Source organism: Mastigoproctus giganteus, chromosome 4 (assembly GCF_048544385.1).
Source record: "Mastigoproctus giganteus isolate SK-2022 chromosome 4, ASM4854438v1, whole genome shotgun sequence".
Classification (NCBI taxonomy): Eukaryota; Metazoa; Arthropoda; class Arachnida; order Uropygi; family Thelyphonidae; genus Mastigoproctus; species Mastigoproctus giganteus.
In genome coordinates, this window is record NC_143578.1 from 30982536 (window position 1) to 31007359 (window position 24824).

Genomic DNA, 24824 nt, shown 5'->3' on the forward strand with positions numbered 1-24824 from the left:
AACAATTAAACTAACATAGGTTTGAGTGCTTTATTATCTTCAAATGTACTCTAAATTATCCCTCTGATCACATAATAGCATTACTTATATGTGAAACTCTTCAAGCAATATGAAGAGAAAAACAATTGCAATGCATACACACACAACCTAATATTTTAGTTTCATTTATATCTAGAATACTTATCCAATCATAACCTACAGTTCACCAAGTTCTGCAGCAAAATCAACCATTAAAGAGTTCACTGTCTCTTGAATAATTATGAAGTGGGCATTTCTTCCATTAGACTGAAATCTCGGATTAGGAAAAATTTCAAATACAGCCTCCAAGCAGGTTGCATTTAGGATTTACCAAGTGTGGAAAATAATGCCTACTCCACAGATATCATAGTAGGCAGCACTGGTTTTAAAGGGTATACAAAGGAGCAACATACTCAAGAACAAGCAGAAGCAGAACAGCATAAGAAAAGACCTACATTCTTGCCCAAGGAGGAATCATAGTACTATACCACATTATGGGTATGTCATTTTGTCAGAAAGCACAGCAAGTGGATCAAGAATTCTAAGAGCCTGCAAAATATTTTATAAATAAAGTGCTACCATTAATCAAAAACAGTTTTGTTTAAAATAAAACTGTATTACCTTACCTATTACAAAAGGCTCTACTAGTTGGCCATGTGTGTCATACCATGGTGGACGACCAGCTGTATATATTGTTCTTTGCCTTGTTCTTAATACAGATTCTCGAGAACAACCAGCTTTTGTCATAGACCAAGTGCGTTCTCTCTTTCCTCGGAAACGCCGTGGTGAGCAGTTTAGATGAGGCGAAACAGGAGATTGTGGATAAGATCCAGGCATATCTTCAGTACCTTCTAAAGCATCAATGTCATAGTTCAACTCATCACTGCTACCACTACATTAAAAAAATAGATATATTTAAAGTAACATACTGTTTCTGTAATTTAAATTTATAAACACTAATGCTTAGTAACTAGCTTCTTCTTTAGTAACTAGTACATGGAAAAAAATAATAAAATACACCCACTCATTAAAAAAATAAAGAATATTAACATGAAAATTGGGAAAATATTAAGAAACAGGTTAAAAGATTGTTTTTTCAATTTAAAGTCTATACCAAACAAAAATAAAGTAATAAAAATGATAGGCATAACAGAAATACCTGATTATATACGATAAACATAAAAAAAAAAAAAAAATCTGATTAATGTTCATTGGCAAGGGTTCAATGCAAGTCAGTGTTCTTACAAGGACAAATTTTGGGTGAACAATATTAGTAATGGCCACATGGTGCAAAGAAGCCTATGGCTTATACTGCACCAGCCAAAAAATAAAAAAAAATAAAAATAAATAAATAAAAATAATCAAATAAAATAACAAAAAATACATAAAATAATAAGAAAAAAACAAATTAATCAGAAGAAAGTTAATAATAATAAATAATAATAATAATTAATAAGAGAAAAAAGGAAATGGACAACCTATGCATTTCCCATCCTCCCTTAGGTAATTATCCAGCTGAACCTTGAATTTCCCCAGACTGTCAGCCTCTACCACCCATGTAGATAACTTATTCCAGTAATTTATAACTCGCTGGCTAAAATAAAACTTCCTGCAAGTCAGTCTAAACTACCCCAGTAACTTGAGATTATGGCCCCTAGTTCTAGAATCATTTATAACTTTGAAAATTTTGCCCTTATTCATTTCATTTTGCTTATGCCTCTCAGAGCCTTAAACACCTGAACAAGTCTCCTCTAAGGTGCCTAGTTTCCAAGCTCTGCAACCCACATATTCAAAGTTGTTCCTCATGCCCAGGGGCTCACATCTGGTGAGTATGGGCTTGGCACACCCAGGGTCCTGAGGCGGATATCACCATTCTTCTCTTTCTTAGTGATTCCTCTCTCTCTCTCTCTCTCTCTCTCTCTCTCTCTCTCTCTCTCTCTCTCTCTCTCTCTCTCTCTCTCTCTCTCTCTCTCTCATAGGGAATTTTTTTTTTTTTTTTTTTTTTTTTTGGCTGCTGCAGCATAAGCCTCAGGCTTCCTTGCACCATATGGCTAATAATAATAATATGGGCACCTTTCTGCCGCCAGTCTCCATAACTGAACACAGTATTCCAAGTGTGGTCTAACAATAGCCTTATATAATGAAATTATGACATCCTTATCTCTACTAGAAATTGTTCTATAAATCATCGATAGGACACCATGGGCCTTCCTTGCAACCAGTCTACAATGCGCGGAGAACTTCATATCTGACTGTATCGTAATACCCAAGTCCCTTTCCTCCACTACTGGCATTAGTTCAACTCCGCCAAGTGTACAAGTTATTTTGGGGTGGCTGTTCCCCAGGTAAAATACCTTACACTTTGCTGAATTAAAGCATAGCTGCCATTTTTCTGAACATCTCTGAAGTTTATCTAGGTCATTCTGAAGAAGCTCTGCTTGCCAGCAGTCATTAACTACTCTACCAATCTTTCATCATCTGCAAATTTAGACATCACGCCTTCTATTTCTTCATCGAAGTCATTTATGAAAATCAAAAATGACAATGGTCCTAATAATGATACTTGGGGAACCCCATTCCTTACATCAACCCAATCTGAGGAATAACCATTTATCACAACCCTCTGCCTCGTGCCCTGAAGCCACCCTGCTATCCATCTAAGAATTTTCCCTGTGATTCCAACTTGTTCCAGCTTATAAAGTAACTGCTCATGTGGGACTGAGTCAAATGCTGTGCTGAAATCCAAATAAACAGTGTTGAAATTATTCCCCAAGTTCAGCTCTTGAGTGACCCTGTCAAAATAGCTAATCAGATTAGTTAAACATGATTTTTCCCTTTACAAAACCATGTTGAATATCCTTCAGAATTCCATGTCTATCTAAGTGATCCTGAATTCCACCCTCGATCATAGTCTCCACGATTATCCCTGTTACTCAAGTTAGACTAACGGCCAGTAATTTCCAACTTCACTCTTAGAACCGCCCTTATGTATTGGAGATACATTGGCACTTTACCAATCCAACGGAATCACTCCCGAGTCCAGTGATGCTCTCATAAATAGCCTCAATGGTTCAATGTACTCATTTGCCACCTCTCTTAAGATTACACAGTAAATGTTATCAACCCCAGGAGCACCTTACTGGTCAGTAATTGTGAAAGTTTTTTTACTTAAATAAGTTAACAAATACACTGCTTATGTCACACAGACACAAGCAGTGCAGAATTGGAGTACAATGTATACAGAGAGGATAGACAGGACAGGAAGGGAGGAGGTGTTATGCTGTTAGTTAAGAAACTAAATCTAAGGAAGTGCATCCAATCGATGTTAGTGGACAATGCAATTTTGAGCCTGTTTGGTGTGACATAAGCACTGGGAAAGGAAAAATGAGAGTAGGCATGTGTTATAGACCTAATGAATCTGATGAGTGTAATGAGCAATTGTTCAAAGAAATAGAGTGGGCCAGTAAATCAAAGTGTCTTATAATGGGGGAATTTTAATTTGACGTAGATTGACTGGAATTTGTGGGTTGATCACTCTCACACTAACAAGGCTTTTTGTGGATTTATTGGATGATTGTTTCCTACAGCAGCATGTTCAAGAGGCAACCAGAGGGAGTAATACTCTTGATCTGATTATCAGTAGTGATTCTTCATGCATTAAGAATCTGCAGATAAAGGAACCACTAAGTGGCAGTGATCAGTGTGCTGAAGTGGGATTTACTCAAAGATGTAACTACCATCAGGGGTAAAGGGAAGGGTTTTTGCTTTCATAAAGGTGACTACGGTGAGCAGAGACAGTATTTAAATTCTATACAGTGGAACCAACTGATGATGTTACCAACAGCAAATTCAAAATGGGAAGCACTCAAAGAAATAATCTTGGGAGCTACTAGGCTTTTCATACCAACTAAGAAATATTGTTCAAGATTTAGGCCTAAATGGAAGTCAGATGAACTAATTGGGCATGTGGCAAAAAAGAAAAAATGCATGGGATACTAAAAATTAACAGGTGACACAGAAGCCTATGATAGATATAAACAGGTCTGTAACCAAGTCACAAAGGAGGTTAGGCAGGCAAAGGCAGATTACGAGAAATCTTTGGCAAAGGAAGCAAAGAAAAACAACAAAGAATTCTTTACTTATGTAAACTCTAAAAGGAAGGAGATGAATCAGATTGGTCCATTTGATATCGATGGATCAACTATTGATGATTCTGCTCAGATAACTAACAAACTAAATGAATATTTTACATCTACATTCACACATGAGGAGTTATTCAGGGAGGGGAATGCCAGATGTGTATTAAACTCTGGCAGTAAGCTAGATAAGCTTGTAATAACTGAAAGTAAAGTGGAGGAGAAACTGTTGAAGATAAACACAAGAAAGGCACCTAGGGTGGATGGAATCTATCCAGTTATATTAAAGGAGGCGGCAAAGGAAGTAAGCAAACCCTTAGCCATAATTATGAGAGCTTCCTTGCACTCAGGGGTGATACCCATGGACTGGAAATGTGCAAATGTGACCCTAATCCACAAAGAGGATCAAAGGGAGACACAGGTAATTACAGACCTGCTAATTTAACTTCTGTTCTAGGGAAATTAATGGAGGCAATGGTTATAGAAGCATTGCAGGATCATCTAGACACGGCACCAGAGTCATTTATTTTATTTTGGGGCACCCCTATTCAATTTTCTCCCTGTTAGATCCAATTCTCCCCCCCCCCCCCACACACACGTATACATATATATACATCAATTATAGATTACCACAAAATTAAAAAGATATTGTACACCTTTTTTATTATTAAATAAAAAAAAAATAAGTTTAAGTAACTTAACCCCAAATTACGTGGCACCCCGGTTGAAAACCACTGATCCAGACAAACTTCAGTTATAGCTCGGACACAGCATGCGTTTCAACTGGATGCAAAGAATAATTTTGATATAATATTTTTGGATCTTAGAAAGGCTTTTTATACTGTTGCACATGGAAGACTGCTGCACAAATTAGAGCAGTGTGGCATTGGACCCAAATGCTGCTATGGATAAAGCGATGGTTGAGAGGGAGAAGACAGAGTGGTAATCAATGGATGCTGCTCTTCGTGGACTAATGTTATAGGTTCATTGTTGGGTCCATTGTTGTTTTCTGTATTCATTAATGATATTGATGATGGTATGTCAGGCTTAATATTCAAGTTTGCAGATGGTCCAAGGGTTGGCAGGATTGGTAAATGACAGTAAAGACAGTACACTGCTGCAACAGGATCTAGAAAGGTTGAGCAGATGGGCTGAGAGGTGGAAACTGAAGTTTAACATTGACAAATGTAAAGTACTGCATATGGGAAGCGGTAACCCCAGAGTATCATATCAACTCTGTGGTACTACCCTGACAGTGGTAGAGAGTGAAAAGGACCTGGTGGTAATTGTGCAGGCAGATATGAAGTTTTCTGAGCAGTGCAGACAGTCTGCTAGAGTAACTCATGGTGTCTTGTCAATGATATACAGGAATTTTTCTAGCAGGGATAAGGATGTGATTATCCCCTTGTATAAGGCAGTGGTCAGGCGACACCTTGAGTACTGTATACAGGTCTGGAGGCCTCATTTTAAGAAGGATGTACAGCTGTTGGAACGAGTACAGAGAAGGGCAACAAGATTAGTGAACGGAACAAAGGGTTTCTCTTACAAAGGAAGAGCTTAAGTTTTGCAAATTACAGTGTCTGGAGACTAGGCACCTGAGAGGTGATCTGATTGAGGTGTATAAAGCCTTGAATGGTTTGAGCATACTCAATGCTGATGGGATTCTTCCTCTTGCTCAGAATAATCGCCTGAGATGGCATAAATTCAAATTAAGGAAAGACAGTTGTATGATAGATTGCCTTTAACCAGCAGGTGGTTGATTGCTGGAACAAACTTCCATCTGTCGTTGTAGAAGTTGATAGCTTAAACAGATTCAAGGCAGAACTAGACAAACATTTGGAGCGAAAAGATGGGTGAAATGAGAAGTGGGGTGTGTGTTTTTTTTTTTTTTTTTTTTGGCTGATGCTATATAAGCTTGCTTTCTTGCATCATGTGTCCTTGCTAATGCTAAAAGTAACACTTCACCAGTGGAGAAGACTACTGTTACTTATTCTCAGCAGATACCTCCACCCAGATGGCACCATTTCAAAGCTTGTTGGCTTCTCCTCTGTGGGTGGGTAGGTACCCTGGTGTTTCAATAGTGACAACCCAGTTATGAAGTATAACTTCACAATATGAGAAATGCCTAATGGTGTGCAGTGATATAGACTATAAAAAATTATGGGCAAGGGCCTTTGCACTAACCTATATGTTAGTCATTCTACCTCGTAGCAAGAGTCTTTGCTCTTAAATATTTTATAGTCTATATCACTGCACACCATCAGGCATCTCTCATATTGTGAAGTTATACTTCATAACTGGGTTGTCACTATTACAACACCAGGGTACCTGCCCACACACCAAAGAGAAGCCAAAAAGCTTTGAAACGGTGCCGTCTGGGTGGCAGTATCCATTGAGAATAAGTAACAGTAGTCTTCTCCACTGGTGAAGTGTTACTTATTCGAGGTAGTACAATACCATGGCAACTCATTGTGAAGGCATTCACAATATGAGATATAACCAAAACGATGCCAATTTAATTAATTAATTTAACTACTTTGGTAGATGGCTACGTTAAAATGATGCTTTTGCACTAACCTATATGTTAGGTAATAGGAAGTTTGAGGAGGTAAAAAAATTCATTTTATTTTTGGAGATAGTTTGTATTAATTTATTTTTGGGTGATAGAGGACATAATACATCTTTAGAAATACCACCAAAATATCTGTGGTGTAAAACAATTTTGAAGAGGGAGGAGGTATGAACAGAAAAAAAAATTACAAATAAAAGTAAAACAGTATTGCAGATAGAGTAGAAATACCTAATGCAAGTAACAAATGGTCTAAAAAGATTATAAAAAAATAATAATAATAATAAAAAATGCATTAAGTTAAAAAAAAAAAAAAGCAAAAATTACTAAAGCACTGAATAAAAAAATAAAATTGAATCTTGCTTAAATGTAGAAACACATGCATATTTAGTAGCAAACATGGTGCACAACTACAAAAATTCAAAATTTTAAATTGTTTTAATGAAATTTGTCACTCATATCTGCATCATGTATTTTGTCTGAAAGTGTTTATGGGACAATTTGCATGTTGTGCAGGGTATAAAATGCAATTATCTCACTGGGAAAACTGTATTACTTCTGCCTGAGATTGGCTAACTACAGCCTTGAACATGAAGGACTATAGAAATTTCTCCAATTGTCAACAGGAATCAAACCCATATCTCTAAACATTTTTTTTTTTTTTTTTTTAAAATAAGGGAGACTCCAAACACTCACCACCTATACCTTTTACAATAAATAGTAACAATATTTGCCATATAGTGCAAGGAAGCCACAGGCTTCTGTTGCATTGGCTAAAAAAAAAGAAAAGGAATAAGAAAATACAAAATGTGCTTCCCTCATACTGGTAACTATCCAGTTGACCTCTGAATTTATTCAAACTGTCATTCTCAACTACCTGCAAGGGCAATTTGTTCCAGCAATCAATGACTGGCTGGCCAAAAGAAAACTTCCTATAATCTAATCTAATCTAAACCTCAAGCTCTGTAATTTGAATTTATGACCTCTAGTTCTTGAATTGTTTAGAACGGTGAGAATTCCACCTTCATTCATTTTGCTAATCCCTCTCAGAGCCTTGTAAATCTTAATCAACTCACCTCTGAGGTGCCTAGTCTATAGTCCACATAATCAGAGTCTTTCCTCATATGGTCACCATTCAAGTTGCCCATCTTTGGATCCTTTCAAGAAGATCCATATTTTTTCAGATGAAGCTTCCATACTTGAACACAGTATTCCAAATGTAGTCTTACCATTGCCTTATACAGTGGGATTATGATTTCCCTATCTCTACAGGATAACATTTGATAAATCATCGATAGGAAACATGGGCTTTTCTGGCTGCCTGTTTACACTGTTCAGACAACTTCATACCTGCCCGTATTGTAACTCCAAGACCCCTTTCCCTCCTGCACTATTTTTTAATTCAACCCTAACCAAATATAAGCTCTTGAATTTAGCAACATTAAAACATGGCTGCCACTTCTCAGACAATCTTTGAAATCTGTTCAATTCATCCTGAAGGTGCACTGCTTGGCACTGATCATTAATGATTCTGCCAATCTCTACATCATCTGCAAATTTTGACATAACACCTTCCATCCCTTGGTCAATGTCAATTATAAAAATGACAAACAGTGAAAGTACTAATCCTTGAGGGACCCCATTCCTGACATCACACCAATCTAAAGAACATCCATTAATCACAACTCACCACCTTCTGCCATGCAGCCAGCCAGAAATCCATCTTAGAATCTTGCTAGTAATCCCAGCTTGTTCAAGCTTATACAATAAGCTCTCATGAGGGACTGAGTCAAATGCTTTGCTAAAATTCAAATAAACTATGTCAAAATTATTCCCTAAATCCAGCTCATGAATTACTGTGCCAAAATAGTCTAATGAGTTAGCTGAGCATGATTTACCCTTAACAAAGCCATGTTGTGTGTTTTCAGAATGCCATATCTATCTAAAGGTTCCTGGATTGCACTCAATCATTGCCTCTAAGATTTTTCCTATCAATGAAGTCAGACTACTAGTCTGTAGTTACCAACTTCACTCTTTAACTGCTTATATGTACTGGCAATACATTGGCACATCCAAAGGAACCTCTGCTGAGTCCAAAGATTCCCTCATAATTAACCTCTGTAGTTCAAAACACTCCCTCTCACTCCACACTACGGGGTATATGCCATCAACTCCGGGAGCCTTATTTACCTTTATGCTCAAAAGTTTTTCCAATAAACAATCATCTGTAATTACATCACTAATTTCATATGGCTCTGCCTCATTCGCTCAGCCTCTTCTCAGCATGAAGTCTTTCATCAGTAAAGACTGATACAAAGTACCTATTCAATTCATCCACATCATCAGTTGGGTTATCTAAGAATTTACCCTCACCCAGTGCACAAGGGTCCGATCTGATTAGCTTTCTTGTTCGTTGTATTCACAAACATTTCTTTTCCTCATTCTTTGCTCTCTTGGCCAATGCTTTTTCATATGCAGCCTTGGCCTGCCTGACCTTATTTGTGGTACTATTATAGATCAATTTGTACCTGTTGTAAGCTTGAGTACTTTTCAACACTCTGTAACTGTCCCTTGCTATCTTTTTCTGCTCTATTTGACCAGCCATCCATTTTGGCATCCTCTTCCCACAATATTTTCTCAAAAGTATGCAAGTGTTCTGTTCATGGCTTTTGTGATTTTTGCTTTAAAAGTATTCCATAAATCAATATATTTGCCATCCCTCAGTAATCTGCTCAGTTCACAGATTGCCATATAGCACCTTAAAATCCCCTCTTCTGAAGTTAAAACATATGCCTTTAACTACTACATATTTCTTCATCTTCCACCTGATGATTGCATGATCACTTCCTGAAAATTGTTCCTGTACTTTAAGCCCTGTGATGTCATCTGAATCTTTAGTAATGAGGTCAAAAATATTCTCACCCCTAGTACTTTCTCTAACATGCTGGTACAAATAATAATCATCTAGTTTATTTAAAAAAGTTTTTCCCATTATGAGTTTCCCCTTCCACTTATTCCAATCGAATTGAAATCTGTATAATACATTATACAGATTACAGTCACCCATAATAAGACATTCATGCTTGCTTGCCCATTCCATCTGCATGTAAAGTCTTGTCATATTCTTCACAATCTTCTGATCAGTAGATCACTCCCACTCTCATTGTTCCTTTGCTTCCAACTAACTCACACCACACAGATTCTATGCTGGCAGACATAACTTCAGACTCTGCAAAAGTCTTTTAGTGCTCAGGCTGCTTTTGACAAGAAGCATGACACCACCACCCCTTCTATCTTCCCTGTATTTCCTAAATACATTATACATACCATAGTGGAACGCTTCATCCTCAATTCCCGGGTGGCACCCTTTTCTGTTAGCCCTATTATGTAAGTATTAGTTGTCCTAACCAGGAGTTCAAATTCAACCATTTTATTGACAAATCTCCTAACATTACTGTAGACATAGTTAAGAGTAAGTATTCTTCTAGAGTTTACTACCTTGGCACACTCCTTGAAGTTATTTAAGTTTGTATCCAAAGCTTTATCTGCCCTCTCATTTGAAACATTGCTACTTTCAGAACATCTTATCAAAATCAGCTGTTGTGGCAACTAACAAGAATTCATGAGGTGACTGCAAGCATCATGTTGACCCATATCATCAGATAAACGCAGAACTAATTTTCTAATATATATTTTAAAACAAATTTTCTAAATTTCCTATGCTCATCTTAGATGACACTCACATTTCTAGACAATAATCTCTATTAAGGATTATCTTGACTATTAAACTCTCTAATCTTTAACTTATCAAGTATGTGGTACTTCACTCAAATATTGGAGAGTGAAAAAGACCTGGGGTAATTGTTCAGTCAGACTTTAAATTCTGAGTAGTGCATGCATGCTTCCAAGACAGCTCATAGGGTTTTGTCAATGATATACAGAAATTTTGCTAGCAGGAATAAGGAGGTAATTATCCCTTTGTATAAGGCCATAATAACCCCAGGTAACCACACATCTGGTGGGTATGGGCTTGGCAAACCCAGAGTCCTGAGCTGGATCGATCTCTCTCTCTCTCTCTCTCTCTCTCTCTCTCTCTCTCTCTCTCTCTCTCTCTCTCTCTCTCTCTCGAGAATTTTTTTTTCGCTGCAAGCGCAAGTCAAAGTGATAAAGTAGCAGTTATCGGACAAAGTAAAGATATCACAGTTTCAAGAGGATACCAAAACTAACACAAGCTCTCATGATTGTGGGAACTCGTACATCAGGTGCTTCCACATTAGAAACAGCTGATGCTGTTTCTAATGTGTTTTTCGGTTACTTACAGTCCATTGTGGTTAAAGTATACAAAGAATGGTGCTGAATGAGTCAACACCTGCAACTGATAGAACTGTAAAGGACTACGTAAAGTGGATGTCCATGGTGTGCAAAGGGTGCAGCATGTTGTATAAACTACAACAGGTTGCTGTGTGACAGTTGACATCACAATACAATATGGATAATTCAAGAATATCCCAAACGACAATGTGCCACACTAAAACGTATGCAGTTCCACAGCAGATGACTCAAGATACACCCTCTTCTCACCACTGATCATCATTGACAACAAATGCTGTGGAGTCAAATAAGTTCAAATGCCTGGTGCAACATGGCAATGGACACCTTTGTGTGTGGCACAAGCAACACTAGTCCAACATGGCAGGGTGCACATGGTCTCCTAAGAGCAGCTGTATACCTCACCAGGGAAACGTTGGTCCATATGCATCAGCAGTCCTAGTTCTTGCCAGCAAAACAAGTCCCTATATTAAGTAACTACCACTACCTGCTGGCAAGAACTAAGACCACTGATGCATATGAACCAACATTTCCCTGGTGAGATCTACAGCAGCTCTTAGGAGACCATGTGCACCCTGCCATGTTGCATTTTTTACTCCAGACAGGAATAGGAAATTCTGAGATGATAATGCAGTGTCATCAGAGCAACGCTGTGCACGAGTGGTTCAAGAAACAAAAGATATCACACATCTTGATTGCCTTCCTAATCCACCTGACCTCAATTCAACTGAACACTTGTAAAATGTTTTGGAAGGAGAAGTGAGGAGTCAATGCCTAGGAAAATAGAGACTTATCCGTGCAAATGGTGGCCTAATATTAGGCATGTGGTCATATTTCAGTGATCGCCGAGTTAGCATTAGTAGAGGCATATGATGCAAGAAAGCAAGCTTATGCAGCATCAGCCAAAAAAAAAAAAAAAAAAAAACCACTTCCATTTCGCCCCTCCGTTCGCTCGAAATACCTGTCCAGCTGAGCCTTAAATTTATTTAGGCTATCAACTTCCACAACAAGGGATGGAAAATTTCTGTCTTTCCTCAATCTGAATTTATGCCCTCTCAGGTGATTATTCTGAGCAAGAGGAAGAATCCTGTCGGCATTGAGCAGGCTCAAACCATTCAAGGCTTTATACACCTCTATCAGATCACCTCGCCAGTGCCTAGTCTCCAGACACTGTAATTGGCAAAACTTAAGCCTTTCTTCGTAAAAGCAACCCTTTGTTCCATTCACTAATCTTGTTGCCCTTCTCTGTACTTGTTCCAGCAGCTCTACATCCTTCTTGAAATGAGGCCTCCAGACCTGTACACAGTACTCAAGGTGTGGCCTGACCATTGCCTTATACAGGGGAATAATCACCTCCTTATCCTTGTAGAAAAATTCCTGTATATCATTGACAAGACACCATGAGCTACTCTTGCAGACCGTCTGCACTGCTCAGAGAACTTCATATCTGCCTGCACAATTACCCCAGGGCCTTTTCATTCTCTACAACTGTCAGTGTAGTACCACAGAGTTGCTACGTTGCTCTGGGGTTGCTGTTTCCCATATGTAGTACTTTACATTTGTCAATGTTAAACTTCATTTGCCACCTCTCAGCCCATAGGCTCAACCTTTCCAGATCCTGAAGCAGCAACATAGCGTCAGTAGTGTCCTTAACAACCCTGCCAACCTTTGTATCGTCTGCAAACTTGGACATTAAGCTTGATATACCATCATCAATATCATTTATAAATACAGAAAACAATAATGGACTCAACACTGAACCCTGAGGGACTCCACTAATAACATTAGTCCACGATGAGCAGTGTCCATTGATTACCACTCTCTGTATTCTTCCCCTTAACCAACCCTTTATCCATAGCAGCAATTTGCAACCAATGCCACACTGCTCCAATTTGTGCAGCAGTCTTCTATGTGCAACAGTATCAAAAGCCTTTCTAAGATCCAAATATATAATATCAAAGTTATTCCCTGCATCCAATTCTTTTGTGACTGCATCATAGCATCCAATCAAATTGGTCAGGCAAGACTTTCCCTTAACAAAACCATGCTGTGTCCGAGCTATAACTGAAGTCTTGTCTAGATGATCCTGCAGTGCTTCTTTAACTAGTGCCTCCATTAATTTTCCTGGAACAGAAGTTAAACTCACAGGTCTATAATTACTTGTGTCAGCCTATGATCCTCCTTTGTGAATTGGGGTCACATTTGCACATCTCCAGTCTGTCGGTACCTCCCCTGAGTCCAAGGAAGCTCTCATAGTTATGGCTTAGGGTTTGCTTACTTCCTTTGCTGCCTCCTTTAATATAACTGGATAGATCCCATCCACCCCAGGTGCCTTTCTTGTGTTTATCTTCAACAATTTCTCCTCCACTTTACTCCCAGTTATTTCAAGATTCTGTAGCTTACTGCTAGAGTTGAATACACCTCTGGCATTCCCCTTGCTGAATAACTCCTCATGTGTGAATGTCGATGCAAAATATTCATTTAGTTTGTTAGCTACCTGAGCAGGATCATCAACAGTTGACCCATCGATATCAAGTGGACCAATCTGATTCATCCCCTTCCTTCTAGAGTTTACATAAGTAAAGAACTCTTTGCTGTTTTTCTTTGCATCCCTTGCCAAAGATTTCTCGTAATCTGCCTTCGCCTGCCTAACCTCCATTTTAACTTGGTTACAGATCAACCTGTATCTATCATGGGCTTCTGTGTCATGTGTTAATTTGTATGTATCCCATGCATTTTTCTTCTCTGCCATATGTCTCATTAGTTCATCTGACCTCCACTTAGGCCTAAACCTTGAACAATATTTCTTAGTTGGTATGTAAAGCCTAGTAGCTTCCAAGATAAGTTCTTTGAATGCTTCCCATTTTGAATTTGCTGTTGGTAACATCATCATTTGGTCCCACTGTATAGAATTTAAATACTGTCTCAGACCATCGTAGTCGCTTTTATGAAAGCAAAAACCCTTTCCTTTACTCTCAATGGTAGTTACCTTTTGAAGTAAATCCCACTTCAGAACACTATGATCACTGCCACCTAGTGGTTCCTTTATCTGCAAATTCTTAATGCATAAAGAATCACTACTAATAATCAGATCAAGAGTATTACTCCCTCTAGTTGCTTCCCGAACATGCTGATGTAGAAAACAATCATCCAATAAATCCACTAAAGCCTTTCTAGTGTGTGAGTAACCAACCCACAATTTCCAGTCAATATCTGGAAAATTAAAATCCCCCATTATAAGACACTGATTTACTGGCCCACTATTTCCATGTACAGTTTCTTATTATGCTTATGTCACACCAAACTGACTCAACACTGCACTGTCCAGCGATGTTGACTGGCTTCACTTTCTTGGATTTTATGTGTTTCTTAACTAATAGCATAACCCCTCCTCCCTTCTTATCCTGTCTATCCTTTCTGTACACATTGTACTCCCCAAATTCCAGTTCTGCATTCCTTATATCTGTGTGACACCATGTCTCTGATATCCCAACAATATCTGCCTTTGATGTTTTGAGCAATACCTCAAATTTATTTACGAAATTCCTAGCATTGGTGTACAAGCAAGTATACATGCACCTGTTCCTATTCTTAGCTACCCTAACACAACCCATGTATTTACTTGTACCGCAATGACTCCCAGCAGTCTCTGAAATATCCTGCATCTTTTTTTTTCAGGCTGCTGCTCATTCCAATAGAAGCAGTGCAAGAATCACTTTCAGCTCTGCCAGTGGTTACTGGCAATCTATTAGTCCTTGTATCCCCCCAAGCTATCAGTTTTCCGACCCACCTAACACTGCCTCGATAACATCAGCAAATATTCTTGCACCCTTTCTATTTAAGGGTATCCCATCCCTGTAGAAGCAGTGTCTCCTCTTAACAAGTACAGACCAGGCTGAAAAAAAATTCTACCCCTTGAGCCTTGCACAATCTTTCCAGGGCCGAATTGATCGACAGGGCTCTGATCATATACTCCCTCCTATCGTGTCTGGGCAGAATTGCAGCCACTTTCAAATTCAACCCTAATTCACGGCTTTTTTTTTTTCAACAGTGACCTGTACTTAAGCAATTCTGCCAGTCTCCTACTCTTAATATCATTAGTGCCAATGTGTACAACTATATCACCTTTTGTGCCCTTAAAAGATGATATCCACTCTACAACGTCATCAACCTTTGCCCCTGGCAGACATACCCTGGTCGTGTTCCACCTATCCTTTTTACAAAGGATGTTCCCTGTTTCCCTGACAATAGAGTCACCAACAACTACTAGTTCCTGTGGGATCAGCACATTCTGCCTTGGGGGTTGCCGCTGTGTTGTGTGATGACCACATCACACAACACAGCTGCCCACATCAATGCCAGTGCAAGCTCTGGCATTGATGTGGGCAGCTGAGAGCTTGATGGGCCCTCAATTTAGATCCTTCGAGGACATCCACCCTTCCTTCAAGCTCTCATATAGGCCCATAACAACGCTGAGTTGTCGTCTGATTTCCTTACACTCCTTACATCATGCACACAGAAACATTCCCCCCTGGCAATATCATGTCCAGTGCCTGATTGCTCCACAAACATCATGCAAGCAGTGCATTTTAAAAGGCTGTGATTCAGAGGGCAACTGCCCCCCCCTCAGTTCTCCCCTGCATCACAGCACTCCCATTAGCTTGAGCCTTTTGCTTTGCTGCTCTGGTCTGAGTCATGATTTCGATTTAATTTCAATAAAATTTCAATTTCAGTACAAAATTATAACCCTAAACTTTTATCCCAACACAGTTATAATGCTATATATATTTTTCAGTATCAAGTATTATCTACGAGTTCCGTTTATATAACTTCCGTATCAAGTTATGTATTAATTAATTATGTTACGTTTGTAATCCAAGTCGTTATATATATTTAGTTAAAAGTACAATTTAATTGACAATGAAATTTAACAAACAAGATTAATAGATTTTACTGATTAATTGACAATATTATATACTATACTAAGCTTACGCTATCTAGTTCGGGATATAACGTTGTGTCGTATAACAATGGTGGCAAGTTACGAATGGTAAATCTACAGACACTTAGTATCAATTAACTTCCAAATCCCAATGTCTCAATCCAGAATAAACTAAGGATCCTGACTAGGTCTATAAGCTACTTTTAGAAAATAATTTGATGTAACAATTGGTCAATAAAGTGGCTAAATATGGCTAAAAAACTTAGAGTTCAGCGGAGCTGAAACTTGTAACATGTGGATTTGATACCCTTACCGATACTTTTATGCAATTACAAGGCTGAGTAAAGAATAAATACACCAGATTAATCAGAAAATCACAAAATAATGTTATACTTCTAAATTTAAATCAAAAAAGTTTTAGAAAAACAATAATTTCAAATAAATAAGAAAATCCACTTAGCAGCTTTGAACACTTCTGACTCCCACTAGCCTCGTCAGCAGGTTGAATTCAGTTGTGTGTGTGTGTATATATATACAAGGTGTCTCGAAAATACACAGCATAACTTCAGGAACAAGTTCCTCATATGTAGACAATAAAAATATTTTATATCAACATAGTTTCAGAAATGCTTGGTTCCCACTTCACAAGGTACTGACAGAATCTGGTGGTTTTCCATTCTGACCATGCATTCAAATCAGGAGCAAGCAGATATGCACTTTATATACGGTTTGGCGGACAGTAGTCTGGAGGCTCGTAGTTTGTACCACGAAAGGTTCCCAGAATGAAGATGTCCAGACAGGAAAACAATGCATGTGCTGATTCCAGGAGTGGTATACATAACATCCAAAATCTCCTCCTCCACTTCAGGAGTCTTAGCTCTTGGTAATCCTCTGTTGGCACCACGAGGTGTAAAGGTTCCATGTTCACAAAGGCAGCGATGGATACCTTCAAACGTTTTCCTGTGTGGACATCTTCGTTCTGGGAAGCTTTCGTGGTACAAACAACGAGCCTACAGAGCATTGTCGTCCGCCAAACCATACATAAAGTGCATATCCGCTTGCTCCTGATTTGAGTACATGGTCAGAATGGAAAACCACCAGATTCTGTCAGTACTTTGTGATGAAGGAAATCACCTGCGGGAGATAAGACATTTCGGTTAATAACTCGGGAACCAATAATCATTTCCTGAACTATGTTGATATAAAATATTTTTATTGTCTACATATGAGGAACTCATTCCTGAAGTTATGCCACGTATTTTTGAGACACCCTATACATACACACAGTCTCAAAAATATTGGTACAAACGTTAAGGGGAGGTAGGTAACATCTAAAGGAATGTGAATCGCATAGGAACCCATAACCGGAAACATCACGAGAAAGTAGTAGCAGAGGCACAAGAAGCAGAAATGACACAAGACAGTAATTAGTAGCAAACATTTATTTGACATAATATTAACAATGGAGTACGAGATGGATGCATTTCATGATGTTACAACAGATGCTCGAAGGTTCCACCATGAGACGCAATGCATGCGTTACACCGACACAGCATGGATTGGCAGACATGGTTGAACACACCTGGAGTTTCTTCGACAGTAGCAGCAGCGCAGATGAGTCTTGCCCCGAGATCCATTTCCGTCTCCACAGGCGATTCATACACGATAGATTTCAGGGCCCCCACAGAAAGAAATCAAGGCTCGGTAAATCAGGTGAGCGTGGGGGAGGCAACGGGTTCACCACGGCCAATCCATCGATGCTAAAAAGGCATGTTAAAATGGTCACGAACACACCTTCCATAATGGGCAGGTGCCCCGTCATGTTGAAACCAAACGTTGCATCTCACATTTGCTGGAACATTGTCAAGTAACCCTGGTAGAACTTGTTCAAGAAAGATCCGATATTTAGCGGAGTTTGTGCGGGATGGTAACAGGTGTGGGCCGACTAAGCAGTCACCGACCATACCTGCCCACATGTTTATTGCGAAGTGATGGTGTGCCGCATGGGAGCACACACAACGTATGGATTGTCGTGAGCCCACACACGAGCATTGTGCTGATTGAATAAGCCTTTCCGAGTGAAATAAGCCTCGTCCGTGAACAAAACATAGGCTGGAAAATTCGTCTTGAACACTTTCTTGGAGAAACCACTGCGCAAAAGCCACACATGCAGGATGATCTTGAGGGAGCAGTAACTGAACCCTTTGGAGATGAAAGGGGTGTAAGGAATCGTCGTGCCAGACACTGTACACTGCAACAAGACACTCCTAAGGCAGAGGCAACAGCACGTGTGCTGGTAGTAGGATTATTCTGGATGGCATTCAACAAACTTTCCTCGATGGCGGGAGTTCGTGTTGAATGTGGTCTGCCCACACTACTCCTGTTACCTCTAAGTGACCCATAATCGCACAAATTTTGATGTACACGCACAAACAAACAGTGGTCTGGTACATGTCTGTCTGGGAAGCATTCTCTATAAATTCGTTGAGCGGCTCGCCCATTGTCCTCTGCTAATCCATACACTAGGTGCATGTCTACCAGCTCACAGTTCGTATATCGATGCATGCTCTTTGTGCGGCAACTACTGCTTGAATGAGTAAACCAGAAATTTTCCATCTCGCGAACTGATGAACACCATCGTCTACCGACTTACGGTGACGTTTCCGGTTATGGGTTCCTATGCGATTCACATTCTTTAGATGTTACCTACTTCCATTAACATTTTTAAAATTTCTTGAAAATAAACACAGCACAACTGATTTAACAGCAACATGACTCTATGAACTGTCACAGACCATGGAACAATGGTCTGTGACAGTTCAATGAAAAACAATGAAAAATCATTCCAAATATCAAGTGGGTGTAATAAGACTTAAACGTTGCAATAAGATCCTGATACATCAGTTAGATCAAGAGCTCATCTATAACCTCTACAGAATGAGGTGTAGATGAGACCTATGTACAGACAAGCATGTATACATGCTAGAAACGTAACAATATTCCAGGGAAACTACTTGCAAATAATTGAAACCACAAATGTGTTAAACAGGTATGTTGTCTCTCTGTAGCCATGTAACTTATTAAACACTTTTGAATGCACATTAAACATACTTGAATGTGCAGTCAAAAGTTAAAACTTATCACAATATTTATAGACCAAATGAACTTGACACTTTGCATATGTACAAAGTATTTGGTCAAGTAAGAAACATAACTAAAAATCCTGATACAATGGACAACTTAAACCTAATTTTCGAGTCTACACATGAATGTTGGTATATAAAAAAAAAAAAAAAAAAAAATTTGTTTGTTTCTTTATCTGCTATAAAACAGCTGTTAACTAGTGCTACTGGAGCAAAAAAAAAAAAAAAAAAATGTTATATGCAGAATCATTTAATTCTGCCTATTTTTGCCTGGTAACTAGAAAAATGTCAAATAAATATTCTCTTCCTTGTATTTTAAATTGCATTATATTTTTTAGTAAAATATCATTATTCTCTTTGGAAAATGTCTCTAATTCTTATCTATTTCTCCTCAATGATTAAACAAAAATCAAAACACAAGACATTCAAGCACTAATTAGTATAACTACATAAATTATGAACAGACAAATAGGATATTTGTAAAGCAGTCAATATGTAACACTTTTACTGAGTGGGCTCACAAATATTAGCTTTCATAAGTCTTTCAAACTTGAAATGGTAGTTTTGGTTTGACATCGTAAGATGATGTTGAACCAAAACTACTACAAGTCCTCATATAGTCTGAAAAAAAAAAAAATAAATAAAAATTCAAGCTTGACTTCTTCCCAGTTGATCTCTCTCTCTCAAAATTATAAAACAGCACTTCGCACTGATGCTACAGTCATCATGCCTTTTGCAGTATATTCCCGACACTGGCAACATATTGCCAGTGCTAGAGCAATCTAGTGCATATTGTTGTTATTATCGTTATTACATTATTAGTGGCAAATGATGCAAAGAAGAAAAAAAAAACTCCCACATCATATCCACCCCTCCAATAATTTGTCTAGAACTGGAATTTTGTTTTAACAGTCAACACCCACTGGCTGGAGGCAAACCTACTCACATCTAAGCTTATTATTTTCTGAATATGTCATTCTTAATTTTTATATATAAAAATGTCTAAAAAACTTCTACAATTAATTATTTTTAGAGATTACTATAAGATAATATAAATTATTTACATATGTTAATTAAGTTTGTCATAATACTGTCATAGAGTTGCACCGATTATTGATGTTAGTTGCACCTGTACTGATATTAGATTTGCTGCCTATTCAAGACAAATCCCATTACATTTCAAGGCCAGCTCTGCTAATAAGCAAAGATATGCTTTCAGAGACGAAAATGTTAGATAAACGAAATATACATACAATCCATATGCTTTTAATTTGGTTATATTTAAAACTGCATTATGGTAAACAGGATCAGAAATATTAAAGAAAACTAATGATCATCTTGACTTTCTACCAATTTAAAAAAGATATTTATTCAAGGAAATGAAGTCTGAAGGACTGTTTCACCTTCATGATATAACTGCAAATTTATTCCAAGTATTTCCTCCAGCAAGAAGCAACAACAAATTTCCCTTAGTAGTAATGCTTTATATCATTTCCCCCCCTATATAAAAGAGTTTTGGTCTATTTAATTCCTAGTCCAAATTGTTAACAGGTTTTTGAATAACATTAGCATGCAAGACATTTTACTCTGTGGTCGTATTAGTAAAATTAAAATAATAATAAAAAAAAAAACTGAATAACTATTTACAGTTCAAATATTTATAATTATGCATGCTTAATATACAACCATGGTCTTTTGTATATTCTGACAATTGTTTTAATAACATCAAATACCTATCAGTTTGTTCAAATATATTTGGAGACGCCTGCATGACCGGAATGTAGTACTAGTATTAAAATTAACAATATCCGAAAAGAAATTTTAAGAATATCTTCGTTCTTGAATTTTTTTGTTAGCGGCAGAAACGCACAGCTGCTCCTCTTCCATCACCAAAAGCTTCAGTAGTTCAGACTTACCTCTCTGAGGCTGAGCTAGCTGAACTAGGAGGATCAAAGCAAAAAGCATTCGCCATCCTTCCGATTATCGCCACCTTGTGTCACAAATACTCTTTCTGTATATATAATAATAAAATTTAGAAGATGGAAAAACGAGAATGGAACGAACAAATTAATGGACAGGAAAACAGAATATCAATCCGCGTATGATACTTTCTTTTTAAGCTTTATCATAAGACGTTTTCAAAATGCTATCCTCTTATGCAAAAATTTAAAACACTGTACTAACGTTAAACATCGGATCGCATTATCAGTGATCAGTCCAATTGATAAACCGAAATAAACGGATTTATTCATGAGAAATTACAAGAAATTTAATAACAAGACAGAAAAGTTGCTTTTATTTCAAACGGACATTAACTAGAAATTTTTTTTTTCTCTTCACTCTCTCTCCAACAATGAAATGCCTTTCTCTTCCTTCTTCCTCCCATTTCGTATACGTAAACAAAAATGTCGCAACGACTGGTATTTTACTTAGGCGATTACATTACTAACTGATGAACAATTCTCTCCTGCTTCAATCGAGATAGGTAAAGGCATCTCAAACCGGTTTGTAATCGCAATTTGGAAGCTCTGATTACGGACGTAGTGATGGAGAGCCGCCCTGAGCACGGTTTTTTTTTTTTAATACAATATATGTTAAACGAAACTTCCAGTATAGTACCTAAACATGGGCTCCTGTTGAGACTTGAGCAAAGGGTTCAAAAAAAGGGCCATAAATATAGGCTCCCAAAATCGAATTTTGGACTTGGGTTTGGAGCATGCCGCCATGGAGACAAGCGTCAAGGTTGAAAAACTGTCATTCATCTACACTTATGAATTTTATTGATCTTATGTTTAGCTATCATACCTCAATCATTTTTTCGGGGGTGTTTTTCTGAATATTGTTCGGAATGAATCAATCAAAAGATTTAATTTAAAACAATTATATTGGTGTTTGAAGAGAAATACCTACATTTTCATGAATCATAACTCCCCAAACTGACAACGTTACGAATTTTGTCTTCAATATATATTTGTCGTTGGTCGATAGTTGACAATCACACCGTGTGATACTTCTCTCATTGGTCTCTACTGATCATGACTAACAGCTGGTATCAAATTAAATGGCAGCTACTCAAAATCAAACATTACATTTCCTAAATGCTTAATTAAAAAACAACCACTAATTATCCTATAGGCCCACCACTGCCATTATTTAGGTGACGTAACTGACATCCTTGTAAAATAAGGTTAATTCCCTAAAATACGATAATCTGCACCGTTTAAGTATTTAGGAAACGTAACTGAATACCATATAGAAGTTATGACCTATTAAGTGTTTTAACTTTATTAATGAAGGTTAGATTACCTTAAATATGATAATTTGTTTTCTAAATACGTAATTAAAAAAAAACTTTTATGAAGTACGGTTATTCGTTTTAAGAAATTATTATTATTATTAGCTGTGCGGTGCAAGGAAGCCTGAGGCTTATGCCGCACCAGACAAAAAAAAAAAAAAAAAAAATTCCTGAGTTACCCTGAGAGAGAGAGAGAAGTAGAAGGGAATCACCAAGGAAGAGAAGAATGATGGTATCCAGCTCAGGACCCTGGGTGTGCCAAGCCCATACTCAGCAAATGTGAGCCCCTGGAGTTCACTTCGAAATTTGTTACATATTTGATTTATTTACGGAACTGCCAGTAATGACACTTTAACTTACAATAGTTGTCAGTCTCGGCAGAAACCAATAAGAAAAGAACTATCGTAAAGTGCGATTGTCAAGAAATCAACAATGAAAACTAAAGGAAAGTTCTCCGTTGAGTTAAAAAAAGTTTAGTTAACGCGACCACTTTTCGTATTCAAAAAACTTGCAACAAGCTCAGTAAGTTTGCTTGTCTGTGAGGGACAAACCTGCCTCAATTTTTCTCCATAAAGAGTCGCAGATAAGCCAGATCTGATTCGAGTCTGGAAATTCACCTGTAAATTAATTCAGGATATATAGTATCAAGAGGCTTGGACAGACTGAAGGACTTCATCCCAGAGGATCACATCTGGTGAGTATGGGCTTGACACCCAGAGTCCTGAGCTGGATATCATCAATCTTCTATTTTTTGGTGAATCTCTCTCTCTCTCTCTCTCTCTCTCTCTCTCTCTCTCTCTCTCGAATTCTTTTTTTTTTTTTTTTTGCTGGTGCAGCAAAAGCCTCAGGCTTCCTTGCACCTTATAGCTGATGATAATAATACCTCTGTGCAACGTCCCACCCTCAAATACATGAAAATCGGTGTGGGTATTGGGTATTCACATTACCTCTCAAATTACAGCCAAGACAGCAGTCCCATATCTTGATGTTAAACAAACGAAAGCATGTTTCACATTGTGCATATGAAAATACACCGATATTCAGTTTTAAGACTGAACTCCAGTTATCTGTACAGGCAACACTAACCCACTGGGCGTAGCTCATGAGAGGAGTTTCCTGCACAAATTTAAAATTGGCTCTTTCCCATCAAAAGAGCAAACTGGGAGTCACCTCATAGTTCCCTTTTCTGAAATCTGTATACAATTTAAGTTGTACATACTGACATTGCTGTAGTTGAGTTTCCTGGCTGTCGTAAATGAGGAAAGCTACTATATAGCTAGTAGCGCCACTGCACGAGTCCCCACTGCCATTATTTTATATAATCATGATAAAGTGTAGGGAATTCATAATCTAACTGAGAAGCTAGAATATTTAGTTACACCTCTGGTCACCCCCCCCCATCTTGCTGTTAGGGACACAGTGGTCTCCTCTAAATTTCTAACTTTGCTTAAAAACACCTATCGCCTAATGTCATGACTACCTTTATTGTTTAGCACCTCAAGCTTGTGATATATACTATTATCTATGACAACAACTCTCCACCAATTCATATGGTATTTACTTCTTTCCCGTCAATACTTAAAGAGTATTTCACCAAGTGAATGTTTTCTACTCTATAGAAGGAAGATAAAAAAAGGATGTTGCTCACCAGCCATTACCATTACTATAAACTGCTAAGGACCTTAACTGAAGGCTGCAAGTTAAGTATGGAAACCCCATATGCACAGAAGCAACAGCTTGAGAATACTCTGGGTATTAAAAGATGTTGCTATGAAGGATGTTGCTCTTTTGGTGTATTATAGCTCCTCTCTGTGGGGTATTATAGCTCCTCTTTTGGGGAAGGAGGGCCTTCTCTGTCGATCTCTCGGCATTCACTCCTGTTTCCGTCTCCAACTTGTTCTTTCTCTCCTTACTCACCCTTCAAGGGTGTCAGCATTAGCATTAGTAGAGGCATATGATGCAAGAAAGCAAGCTTATTCAGCATCAGCCAAAAAAAAAAAAAAACACACACACCACTCCCATTTCACCCCTCCGTTCGTTCGAAATACCTGTCCAGTTGAGCTTTAAATTTGTTTAGGCTATCAACTTCAACAACAAGTGATGGAAGTCGGTTCCACCAACCAACCACCCGCTGGCCAAGGGCAAATTTCCGCACATCTATCCGACATCCGTCCTTCCTCAATTTGAATTTATGCCCTCTCAGGTGATTATTCTGAGCAAGATGAAGAATCCCATTGGCATTGAGCATGCTCAAACCATTCAAAGCCTTATACACCTCTATCAGATCACCTCGCCGGTGCCTAGTCTCCAGACTCTGTAATTTGCAAAACTTAAGCCTTTCTTCGTAAGAGCAACCCTTTGTTCCATTCACTAATCTTGTTGCCCTTCTCTG

General features: G+C 38.1%; 1 protein-coding gene across 1 annotated transcript in view; it reads right to left on the bottom strand.

Moving 5' to 3' along the window:
• l(2)k01209 (uridine-cytidine kinase-like lethal (2) k01209) overlaps positions 1–20979 on the bottom strand; it is a 154597-nt gene extending 133618 nt beyond the window's left edge. The window contains exons 1-2 of the mRNA XM_090371459.1: positions 20871–20979; positions 645–910 (exon numbers count right to left, since the gene is read on the bottom strand). Of these exons, the coding sequence (XP_090227585.1) occupies positions 645–910; positions 20871–20908 (304 nt within the window). The 5' untranslated portion in view covers positions 20909–20979. The remainder of the gene's footprint in view (positions 1–644; positions 911–20870) is intronic.
• Positions 20980–24824: the final 3845 nt, after the last annotated feature.